General features: G+C 43.6%; 1 protein-coding gene across 12 annotated transcripts in view; it reads right to left on the bottom strand.

The window, feature by feature from the left end:
• The window catches only part of PTPRS (protein tyrosine phosphatase receptor type S), a 240551-nt gene that overhangs the window by 45316 nt on the left and 182429 nt on the right, over positions 1 to 12806 (bottom strand). For all 12 annotated transcript variants that reach the window (XM_066574433.1, XM_066574437.1, XM_066574434.1 and 9 more), the window contains 2 exons: positions 3832 to 3922; positions 3200 to 3415 (listed from right to left, as the gene is read on the bottom strand). In XM_066574433.1, coding sequence (XP_066430530.1) covers positions 3200 to 3415; positions 3832 to 3922 — 307 coding nt within the window. The remainder of the gene's footprint in view (positions 1 to 3199; positions 3416 to 3831; positions 3923 to 12806) is intronic.

The raw sequence follows: 12806 nt of genomic DNA, 5'->3' as shown, positions 1-12806 counted from the left end.
AATGAAGTATATACTACTTGTTAACCTGCCATTCAGGATCCAGGGACAGTGTACATGTAATGGTGATCTTATTACTTGTCACCCAGGAGCCCTGAATGCCATGTCCGACTAGTTATAGCAATGTACGTGCTATACATGCTTGCATAATGCAGCTGACATTCAGGATCCTGGAAGAGCTGAGTGACCATGTAATGATGATTCCATTAGTTGTCACCCAGCTTTCCAGGAGCCCTGCATGGGAGGTATGGGGGTATACATTTGGGCACAACTCCCCCTCCCCTCAGCCCTCTATGTAGCTGGCAGATGTGAGAGCCGTCTACATACCTACAGCTGATTGATGAAGCAGAGGGGGAGCAGCGCTGTTTGGGCGCTGCTATGGAGTGAACCTGCATTCTTTATCAGTGTCGGCTCCATAACAGGAGCCGTCCGCCCATACAACAGCGGGTCTGAAGTTCTGTGAGTCGGGGATTGTCCAGATGTTTTGAGGTAGTGCTGCTCTAGAGAGGTCCTGGAGGCGAGCATGTGGGGATCGAATTAGAGGGGCGTTTAATCTCAATGTGTTGGCTGATCGGAGCATGCGGGCTGGGTGGTGTACGGACAGAAGGGAGGCGATGTACGGTGGCGCGGCACCATGGAGAGCTTTGTGGGTAAGGTTGAGGAGTTTGAGTTTAGTTCTGTAGTGGACGGCAGCCAATGCAGCGACTGGCATAGTTCAGAGGCGTCTGAGAAGCAGTTGGATAGGAAAATTAGTCTAGCTGCCACATTGGAGAGGGGAGAGTCTGGCGCAGGGAAGGCCAATGAGCAGGGAGTTACAGTAATGGAGTCAGGAATGGATGAGGGCGACGAGTGTCTTTAGCATGTTTGTGGTGAGCAATATTCCTGGGATGCAGGTGGCATGTTCGTGTCCAGTGTGACCCCAAGACAGCGGGCATGCTGTTTGGGGGTTATTATGATGCCAGACACTGGGATGGAGATATGAGGGGAGGTCTGTTGGAAGGCGGAAAGATGAGAAGGTCAGTTTTAGAGAGGTTAAGTTTGAGAAAAAGGGAAGACATGGTGTTGGAGACAGCGGACAGACCGTCAGTGATATTTTGGGGGACTGGTTGAGAGATGTCGAGGGGAGAGGTGTATAACTGGGTATCATCAGCGTAAAGGTGGTATTGGAGGCCAAATTTCTGGATGGTTTGTCCGATTTGTAATGTGTAGATAGAGAAGAGGACCGAGGAATGAGCCCTGCGGGACCCCAACAGCGAGGGGCAGCAGAGAGGAGATAGAGCCAGCGAAGGAGACACTGAAAGAGCGGTCAGAGAGGTAGGAGGAGAACCAGGAGAGAGCATTGGATGATAGAGATGAGCAGAGCGAGGAGGAGGTCATGGTCAACAGTGTCAAAAGCAGCGGAGAGGTCGAGGAGGATTAGTAGGGAGCGGTCACCCCTCAACTTTGCCGTCGTTAGGCCGTTTGACACTTTTGTGAGGGCGATTTCGCTCGAGTGTGTGGGACGGAAGCCGGGCTGGAGAGGGTCAAGGAGAGAGTTATCAGAGAGAAAGCGTGTGAGGCGGGAATACACCAGACGTTCTAGTAGTTTTGAGATGGGTCAGTAATTGGCAGCTTCGGTCGGGTCAAGGGTCAGTTTCTTTAGCAGAGGGGAAATGATGGAGTGTTTGCATGAGGAAGGCAAAATGGTAGAGGTCAAGGAGAGGTTGAAGATGGTAGTGAGGTGGGTAATGACAGCTGAGGAAAGGGACCGGAGCAGGGGTGAGGGCAAGAGGGTTGCTAGCGCAGTTGTGATAGGCCAAGGGAGGTGGTGAGCATTAAAAACTGGTGGGCAGATGGGGAGACAAGGTCATTAGTAGAAATGTTGAAGTCACCGAGGAGAAGGGTTGGGAATTCACAGGAGTGGGGCAGCCAAGCGGCGAAATGATCGAGGGATAGGTGTGTGGGACTTGGGGGCTGGGAGATAACAGTGACGCACAGGGACAGTGGGCGGAAGAGTCATAGGGTGTGGACTTCGAATAATGGGAACCAGGGGATGGGAGTGAGGGAATCGTGGGAATGACCTGGAAGGTGCAGTTCGGTGAGAGGACGCCTACTCCTCTGCCGTGCCTATCGTCCAATCTGGGGGTATAAGAGAACTTCAGGCCATCATAGAACAATGCAGCGGAGGAGGCAGAATCGGACTGCTGTATCCAAGTTTCGGTGAGGGCGAGCAGATGGACAGCTCTCTACAAATATCTGAAGGGCTGTCACAGTGCAGAGGGATCAGCCCTATTCTCATCTGCACAAGGAAAGACTAGAAGCAATGGGATGAAACTGAAAGGGAGGAGACACAGATTAGATAGTGAGGAGGATCAAGGAGTGGAACAGGTTGCCACAGGAGGTGATGAACTCTCTTTCAATAGAAGTGTTCAAACAAAGGCTGGACAGACATCTGTCTGGGATGATTTAGTGATCCTGCATTGAGCAGGGTGTCGGACCCGATGACCCCGGGGGTCCCTTCCAACTCTACCATTCCATGGTTCTATTTTACAAGCTGGTGTCTGCTGCTTTTCCAACAATCGCAGTAAGGCTTCCTTCACACATACACTTCTTTGGTGGCACTTTTTTGTGCCATGTAAAAATATTCACGCTTTTAGAAGTGTTTTTTTCTGTTTTCTCATATTTTTGACATGCATGTTTTCTAGGCTTTATTAGATTGGCTTTACACGGGCGAGAAAATTGCACGAGATTGGTGTGTTGCGAGACGCATAAATCTTGCACGAATATGAACCCCATTCTTATGAATGGGGTAATACACATGAGCGATTCTTTCCAGCATCGCACCGTGCTGAAATGCGGGCAACCAATCGCGTCTTGTCTTATCTTTGGGTGCCCTTGCATTGCATCACCCATTGTTTTCAATGGGGCGGGTAGCAGCACCGCACCCCGTGTGAGGTTTCCCCATAGAGTTGTGTGCTAATCTTATGGTGTTTATATAATATTGGAGCATATAGCCCAAGTGTTATTGGATAGGGTCGTTCATTTTTTGTAGGGGTTGCAGCTCCATTGATACAGCGATGCGCCTAAAGCCTGACGGATGTACATTGCCTGCATGGGCAGCCTGTAACGTCTTCCTCCAACTCGAACCTTCCTTACTATTTAAGGTAACATAAAGCTCGTTATGCATATCTAGGTCTTTTCATGACGAAAGAATACAACTTACCGCTTCTGCACCTTCTAACATGGCCAAGATAAAGAAAACATATCTGTGCCCCAATTCAAGTGCTTTGTTTTCAAATCCATCATGAATCTTCTGGTCGCCCAGGGTAAACTCCGGCGGCAGAGCCTGGAAACGTGCGGCAATGTATGGCTTGGGTATTTCCACGTGCCTTAGATGACGCAGACTCCGACGGTGCAGCTTTGTAATACTGTGAACCAGCTGAAATACATATGTAGGGTTAAAGAGATGATGTAAAGTGGGAACATGGCAACTAGGGATGCGGCCGCCTTACCAGCTAGAACGATCTGCCTTTATTTAAAAGCCAGATTATAATTTAGTTAGCCATCGTGTTTTTTATTGGGCGCGATGAGATGAGGGTTGGCATGAGGGGATGTCATTTGCATTGTTCCCAATAGTCCCAATGAGAGGAGTATTCGGTTGTTTGACCACGATGCCCGTAGAGCTGGTAGAGCCTGGCACTGTGCTCTGTACACAACGTTATACTTCATGTGCTCCTACTAAAGCTGTTACATCCTTCTCACTTCCCAGTTTGTAGCATCTCTCTCGTTACTGCACCACCTCCGCATGAGTTGGCAGCACGATACAGAGCATCTGGTAAAGAGATCTGCACTCACCTCTTCTAAATCCATTTCTTCAGGACTCCCCCACGGATTGAGAAATTGGCCACGTAATTTCTTCAACGTCACCACTACGATGTAGTAACTCCTGTAAAAGGCAAGCGTGTGCTAGTGATATACAGTACATTGGAGAATATAAAAACACCTCAGATTATCAATTTTGGAAAATATAGAAGGCAATTAATCTGCAGCTGCGATACAAAATATACTATGTATTTGCCTTATTTCAAAAGATATAGCGAGCAGCAAAGATGGTTCCTATGTCTTAATGCAGATTATTACAGTTTCCCCAAAAGTAAGACATACCCCGAAAATAAGCCCTACCCCGATTTATCATAATTTTCGTGCAGGGTTGAAATATAAGCCCTACCCCAAAATAAGCCCTAGCTGCATTACATGAAAAAACCCAATACATTACCTAGCAGGTTTAGTCTGGGTCCTTCCGCTGTTCTCCGAAGCTCTAGCATGCTTACTGCAGTCCTCAGCCATCCACAGAAGATTGCTTCCTGGTTACGAGATTCATAAATCCCGCCTCCAGGAAGTGATGGCTGTGATTGGTTCTCAAATGCTGCTCAGCCAATCAATGTAGCACTCAATGAACCAATGCAATTGCTGTGATTGTTTCACAGAACGCTGCATTGATTGGGTGGGCAGCGCTGCCCACCCAATCACAGCTATAACTTCCAGGAGGCGGGATTTATGAATCTCATAACCAGGAAGCGGATCTTTTGTGGGCGGCTGAGGACTGCAGTAAGTGCACTGGAGGTCTGGAGAGCAGCGGGAGGGCCTGAATCAAGCCTGATAGGTAAGGTTTCGCAGTAGCAGGGGGAACACCTGGATAATTCTTTATTTCGTCACAGTGAGGGTTCTCAGGTAACTCTAAAACGTAACTTTTAATTACAGTCTTACATAAAAAGGATTCTGTTTAGTCAAAGTCCTAGCTTACAGACACACAAACAAAAAATGTTAAAATGTCTAACCCCTAGCAACTTCTGGGGAAAGAACAGCCAATGAGCCAACCTTGAAAAAAGTGTATAGTTACACAGTATCGGGAAATCAGGAATTCCCGATACTTCTCAAGTTTAATATCGTCTACAACTTGAGACAGAGTATTTAAGTTTGGCTCAATGGAACTAGCTAGATTGTTCCCATCATAGTGAACAGATAGTACAGCTATTCAATGAAGATGAATGCTGTCAATTTCATCAACAGGCCGTGGTTGTGTCTCTTGGTTGGGATGAGATACACTTTTTACGGCTAGTCGAAGAAGAAAAAAATTTAAAGCTGACAATCGTCAATCGTTATGGCTCAACATGGCGTTCTTATAAGCCAATGTATGGCCACAAAGTGCAGTGCATCAACTGCTGAAAAAATGCTTAACTGGGTTCGACGCGTTTCCGCTACGATAAACGCAGCCTCATCAGGAACCATCAATTATGGATCAATAAGTCAGCTATAAAGAGATCGGTAAGTCCCGAAAACGAGACTCACCCCTCTTTAAATAGAAGGAAAGTGGACTGTTCTACCAATTAGTGAGAACAAATAAGTCCGCTTCCTGACAGAAAATAAAACTGCAGGATTGAAGATTGAAAGGTAAGTCCCAAGGTGGGGAGATACCCTGCATTCACTCAGAGGAGATACCTGCCTACCACTGAGGCTGGTTGCTGCCATTTTTTTATTTTTGTTCCTGAAAAATCTTTTCTGGGGGAAACTGGGCTTATCTTTTCTAACCTAGTGATAGGATCGTCTATCTCCTCTGAGTGAATGCAGGGTATCTCCCCACCTTGGGACTTACCTTTCAATCTTCAATCCTGCAGTTTTATTTTCTGTCAGGAAGCGGACTTATTTGTTCTCATTAATTGGTAGAACAGTCCACTTTCCTTCTATTTAAAGAGGGGCGAGTCTCGTTTTCGGGACTTACCGATCTCTTTATAGCTGACTTATTGATCCATAATTGATGGTTCCTGATGAGGCTGCGTTTATCGTAGCGGAAACGCGTCGAACCCAGTTAAGCATTTTTTCAGCAGTTGATGCACTGCACTTTGTGGCCATACATTGGCTTATAAGAACGCCATGTTGAGCCATAACGATTGACGATTGTCAGCTTTAAATTTTTTTCTTCTTCGACTAGCCGTAAAAAGTGTATCTCATCCCAACCAAGAGACACAACCACGGCCTGTTGATGAAATTGACAGCATTCATCTTCATTGAATAGCTGTACTATCTGTTCACTATGATGGGAACAATCTAGCTAGTTCCATTGAGCCAAACTTAAATACTCTGTCTCAAGTTGTAGACGATATTAAACTTGAGAAGTATCGGGAATTCCTGATTTCCCGATACTGTGTAACTATACACTTTTTTCAAGGTTGGCTCATTGGCTGTTCTTTCCCCAGAAGTTGCTAGGGGTTAGACATTTTAACATTTTTTGTTTGTGTGTCTGTAAGCTAGGACTTTGACTAAACAGAATCCTTTTTATGTAAGACTGTAATTAAAAGTTACGTTTTAGAGTTACCTGAGAACCCTCACTGTGAAAGCCTGATAGGTAAGTATAATAAGACATCCCCTGAAAATAAGACCTTGTGCCTCTTTTGAGGCAAAAATTAATATAAGACAGGGTCTTATTTTCATGGAAACACAGTAAGTGAATTGTAGGCTAATCTAATATAGAAATACAATTTAATGTATAAGACCAAAACAAAGAAATAGTAGGCGAGAAAGTGAAGTAAATACTCAAAATACTATGCACTGCCCAAACGAATGCTGGAGGTCCTGTTCTGAGGCAGGCACTAGGCGATGTCGGCAGGCTGTATGGAGCGGTGTGTAAACTCCCCCTGGTCCTGACTTCTGAGATTTCCCTCCTCTCAATGTTGCCAGGCTCTATTTCACAGGCCAAAAAGGGCTCTTGAGACACTTCATCATGGCTATGCGCCATATCTATCCCCAACACTGGAGACAGAGGGGAGCGATATCGAGGGTTACATGGGCAGAGGCCCTGGACTTCATCAAGTATATGGAGGATCTTAGGAGCTCTGACCTAGGGATGTGCCCAGAAACCGCCAACACCTACAATACATGGGCAGTCTGGACAGATTTTAGGGGATCTTCAGTTCCCTAAATGGCTTGCTGATGGCTTGGTGTAAGGGGCGACATGATGAACCCCAATGGTCCCAGCGGACAACGCCCTACCCCTAATTATTTTATGTGTAGGATGAGAGACCACCAGTTATCCCCCCCCCCCCCACTCTACCCCGCTTTCCCACGCTTTTTTTCCCTTCTCCTTTCCGTCTCCCTTTCTTTTTACAATGTACCTGGGATTTGTTTCATAGTTTATACTAGTTGGAAATACAAAAAGGTTTTCTTCTTTCCCCTCCGAGAGGAATTGGTGAAAGGCTTACGCTTCAAAATCTGTTTTTGGTTTTTCAACATACAAGGCCTCTATTGATTCTTCCAGGGAGATCTAAGTTCATACGTTTATTAATGGTTACCTAGTTACATCCAGGTAGGTATACGTATACTTACCATGTTACATGTAGGTAGGTAGGTATACATATACTTACCATGTTACATGTAGGTAGGTATACATAAACTTACCATGTTACATCTAGGTAGGTATACATAAACTTACCATGTTACATCTAGGTAGGTATACATATAGTTACCATGTTACATCTAGGTAGGTATACATATAGTTACCATGTTACATCTAGGTAGGTATACATATAGTTACCATGTTACATCTAGGTAGGTATACATATAGTTACCATGTTACATCTAGGTAGGTATACATATAGTTACCATGTTACATCTAGGTAGGTATACATATAGTTACCATGTTACATCTAGGTAGGTATACATATAGTTACCATGTTACATCTAGGTAGGTATACATATACTTACCATATTACATCTAGGTAGGTATACATATACGTACCATGTTACATCTAGGTAGGTATACATATACGTACCATGTTACATCTAGGTAGGTATACATATACTTACCATGTTACATCTAGGTAGGTATACATATACTTACCATGTTACATCTAGGTAGGTATACATATACTTACCATGTTACATCTAGGTAGGTATACATATACTTACCATGTTACATCTAGGTAGGTATACATATATATACCATGTTACATCCAGATAGGTATACATATACGTACCATGTTACATCCAGGTAGGTATACATATACTTACCATGTTACATCCAGGTAGGTATACATATACTTACCATATTACATCCAGGTAGGAGTTCGCTATATACTGGCCATGTTTTATAATGAGAATGATGACTGAATCCAGGGTCGGTGATCTCATCTCTTTATACAATATTCTATTCCTCCCCCCTTTTTCTTTTTATGCCATTTGACCATATTACATGATATAATGTATCATTCTTTATCCCTGTAAGGCCTCCTGCACACCGGCGGAAATTCAGAGGCGGGATTTCCTGCAGAATTTCTGCACGTGGCCGCTGCCATAGGATTGCATTACAAAACGCAATCCTAGGCAGACGGACGCGATTTGTCCGCGTGAAATCACGCGCGGAAAACAAATTGCGGCATGCTCTATTTCTGTCCGGGTCTCGCACAGAAATGTCACTCCCGGCGCACCGGCAGGCCAGCAGCCGACACATCACAGAGGCGGGATCCGACCCGGCCGTCTGCAGGTGCCCTGACGGAAGTATTTCTTGCTTTTTGAAAGAAAAAATATATATTTTGCACTACATCAAATCATCAACAGCGTTTGTAAACCCTAACCAAGAGTCCACCAAGTAATAGCAGTGACCAAGGGACGCCTTATCCCGTCTCACTACCAACTCATTTGGTCATTTAGGTCACTCTCACATATGCGGTTTTTCCCAGCGTTTAACGCTGTGTATTCAGCAGAGCGCTAAACGCTGTCAAACGCTACCATTGATTTCAATTGGGCTTCTCAGACGCGCGAAAAGGCAGTGTTTTTAACGCTGCGTTTTTTAAGCGCTGTCTGTTCTATTATCTTCCGTTTCTGCGTTTTAAAACGCGATGCTTTGCCCATTGAAATGAATGCGGTGCGTTTTCACCGGAGTAGAATGTGGTTACTGCGCTTTTGACAGCGTTTTTTTCATTTCCTTCATTATCAGCTTGCTTGGCTGCATTTATAACTGTGCTTTAACCCCTACCCACTATAGGACGTACAGTAACGTCTTGCGGGGTTGGGGTATGTATGAAGAGAGAGATTGCGGGGCGACAGTGGAAGCACCAGCTGTTTATTAAATCTGACACCTATGGGCAATAGCTGCAATCAGCCACATGGCTGATTGGCGCTATTAACCCTTTAAAGGAAAAATAAACTTATTGCGCGCAGAAGATGGCGCAAGAAAATAATTAAAAAAATTAAATGTCTTGGAAAAAAATAAAAGTAGTACAGCAAAAAAAACCCAAAAAACTATATAAAAGTTTGGTATGGTAGTAATCGTACTGACCCATAGAATAAAGTTATCAGGTCATTGTTGTTGCAGTTTGTGCGCCGTAGAAACAAGATGCACCCAAAGATGGCAAAATGTTGTTTCTTTTTTTCATTTTTCTCCACTTAGAATTGTTTTAAAGTTTTTCAGTCCATTATATGGTAAGTTAAATGGCACCATTGAAAAATACAACTCGGCCCGCAAAAAACAACGAGTCCTCATACAGCAACGTCGATGGATAAATAAAGGAGTTACGATTTTTTAAAAGGGAGGAGGAAAAAACAAAAATGGAAAAAAAAGGGCCGCATCATTAAGGGGTTAAAGGAGTTGTCCGGTTATGAGCTACTGACGACCTATCCTCACTCCTCAACATAAGCCATTAGTAGCAGATCGGCACTCCAACTGTCTGCTGGGCCGCTGCACGTTTGGTATTGCAACCAAAGCTTCCATTAAAACGATCCCCTGAGGACAGGCCACCAACAGATCTTACTGAACAACTAACTCCTTATGGTTCTCTAGGGGGTACGAAGATGTGTGTACAAAGAGTGCCGTGATTTTCTGTGTGCAGTGTGCTTGGCTATTAGAAGTACTACGTGGTGGATGTATGGCATTGGGCGATATCAATGACAGGAAAAAGCTGAGGGGCGCTCTAATACCTATGTATAATATATCAGGGGTCAGTACAGAGATCTCTCCCATCATCTATTATATCCAGGACTGTAACAAGGGGGCGCTCTAATAACTATAGATAATATATCTGGGTCAGTACAGAGGTCTCTCCCATCATCTATTATACCCAGGACTGTAACAAGGGGGCGCTCTAATAACTATGTATAACATATCAGGGGTCAGTACAGAGATCTCTCCCATCATCTATTATATCCAGGACTGTAACAAGGGGGCGCTCTAATAACTATAGATAATATATCTGGGTCAGTACAGAGGTCTCTCCCATCATCTATTATACCCAGGACTGTAACAAGGGGGCGCTCTAATAACTATGTACAGATATATCAGGGGTCAGTACAGAGATCTCTCCCATCATCTATTATACACAGGACTGTAACAAGGGGGCGCTCTAATAACTATGGATAATATATCTGGGTCAGTACAGAGGTCTCTCCCATCATCTATTATACCCAGGACTGTAACAAGGGGGCGCTCTAATAACTATGTATAGATATATCAGGGGTCAGTACAGAGATCTCCCCCATCATCTATTATACCCAGGACTGTAACAAGAGGGGCGCTCTAATAACTATGTATAATATATCAGGGGACAATACAGAGATCTCTTCCATCATCTGTTTATACCCAGGACTGTAACAAGGGGGCGCTCTAATAACTATGTATAATATATCAGGGGGTCATTACAGAGATCTCCCCCATCATCTATTATACCCAGGACTGTAACAAGGGGGCGCTCTAATAACTATGTATAATATATCAGGGTCAGTACAGAGATCTCTCCTATCATCTATTATACGCAGGACTGTAACAAGGGGCGCTCTAATAACTATGTATAGATATATCAGGGGTCAGTACAGAGATCTCTCCCATCATCTCTTATACACTGGACTTTAACAAGGGGGCGCTCTAATAACTATGTATAATATATCAGGGGTCAGTACAGAGATCTCTCCCATCATCTATTATACCCAGGACTGTAACAAGAGGGGCGCTCTAATAACTATGTATAATATATCAGGGGACAATACAGAGATCTCCTCCATCATCTGTTTATACCCAGGACTGTAACAAGGGGGCGCTCTAATAACTATGTATAATATATCAGGGGGTCATTACAGAGATCTCCCCCATCATCTATTATACCCAGGACTGTAACAAGGGGGCGCTCTAATAACTATGTATAATATATCAGGGTCAGTACAGAGATCTCTCCTATCATCTATTATACCCAGGACTGTAACAAGGGGGCGCTCTAATAACTATGTATAGATATATCAGGGGTCAGTACAGAGATTTCTCCCATCATCTCTTATACACTGGACTATAACAAGGGGGCGCTCTAATAACTACGTATAATATATCAGGGGTCATTACAGAGATCTCCCCCACCATCTATTATACCCAGGACTGTAACAAGGGGGCGCTCTAATAACTATGTATGTCAGGGGTCAGTACAGAGATCTCTCCCATCATCTATTATACCCAGGACTGTAACAAGGGGGTGCTCTAATAACTATGTATAGATATATAAGGGGACAATACAGATATCTCTCCCATCATCAATTTATGGGGTGGGGGGGTTACTGGATAGACTTATATCTTTTTTTGGCCAAATATACTTTTACTATGTAACTATAGTAAATTATCCCACATTCGTCTAATATGGGCAAAGATATTCATCGAAAACTTTTGTAGCCATTATATAAATATGACCAGAACATACTTTGGACATTTAGTAATTCTTTACAGGTGGTCAGTAGATGGTGGATGGTTCAAAAGACACTGCAGTGACATTTTTTTTCATATTCATTATGTAGCTATTCCTTAGTATATTTAAGTGAGCTAGTGTTACTTTGGTTAGTTATTGGGGGTATGTCAAAAGCAAAAGAAAAGTCAAAGATACTATAGGATGTTTACAGGATGCAAATGGTGAATTGGTCAAAAATGATGTTGAGAAGGCCAAACTTTAAATTCCTATTTCATATTGGTTATATTTCAGATCCCCCCTGTGCTATTGGGGGAATAAAAGAATGTAGGCTATCTATAAGCAGAGAGATGGCGAGGGAACACTTAGCTAACTTAAAGGGAACTTAGGTTTCCAGATCCAGATAAATTGCATCCTAGGATACTAAAGGAAGCAGCAGAGGTAATTGCTGAACTATTCACCATAATCTTTAAAAATTCCTGGAGAACAGGAGAAGTCCCGGAAGATTGGCAAAGGGCAAATGTTGTCCCTGTCTTCAAAAAAGGGAAGAAGGTGGATCCAGGAAACTACAGGCCGGTGAGCCTGATTTCTATACTGGGAAAGATCTGTGAACAAATTATTAAACAGCATGTATGCAAGTACTTGGATAAAAATGGAGTAATTAACCAAAGCCAGCATGAGTTTGTAACAAACATGTCTTGCCAGACTAATCAAACTTGCTTCTTTGAGAGAATCACCGAGTGGGTTGATTAGGAAAATGTGGTAGACATAGTATATTTTGACCACATATGGGATTGACAAGGCAACTGTTAGGTGGATTCACAACTGTCTGAGTGATTGTACTTTAAGAGCAGGCATAAATGGCTGCACCTCCAAGTGGAAGAATGTGTCAAGTGGGGACCACAAGGCTCTGTCCTGGGCCCAGTGTTGTTCAACATTTTTATAAATGATCTAGATGAGGGAATTAATGTGAAACTGATCAAATTTGCCGATGACAAAAATCTAGGAGGGATAACTAACACTAGAAAATAGAAAAACAAAGGATTCAAAAAGATCTAGAAAAGCTTGAACAGTTGGTGACGACTAACAGAATGGTATTTAACAAGGGGAGAAATACAAAGT

This window comes from Eleutherodactylus coqui, chromosome 7 (assembly GCF_035609145.1).
Source record: "Eleutherodactylus coqui strain aEleCoq1 chromosome 7, aEleCoq1.hap1, whole genome shotgun sequence".
Taxonomy (NCBI): domain Eukaryota; kingdom Metazoa; phylum Chordata; class Amphibia; order Anura; family Eleutherodactylidae; genus Eleutherodactylus; species Eleutherodactylus coqui.
This window is presented reverse-complemented; position numbering and strand designations above follow the sequence as displayed.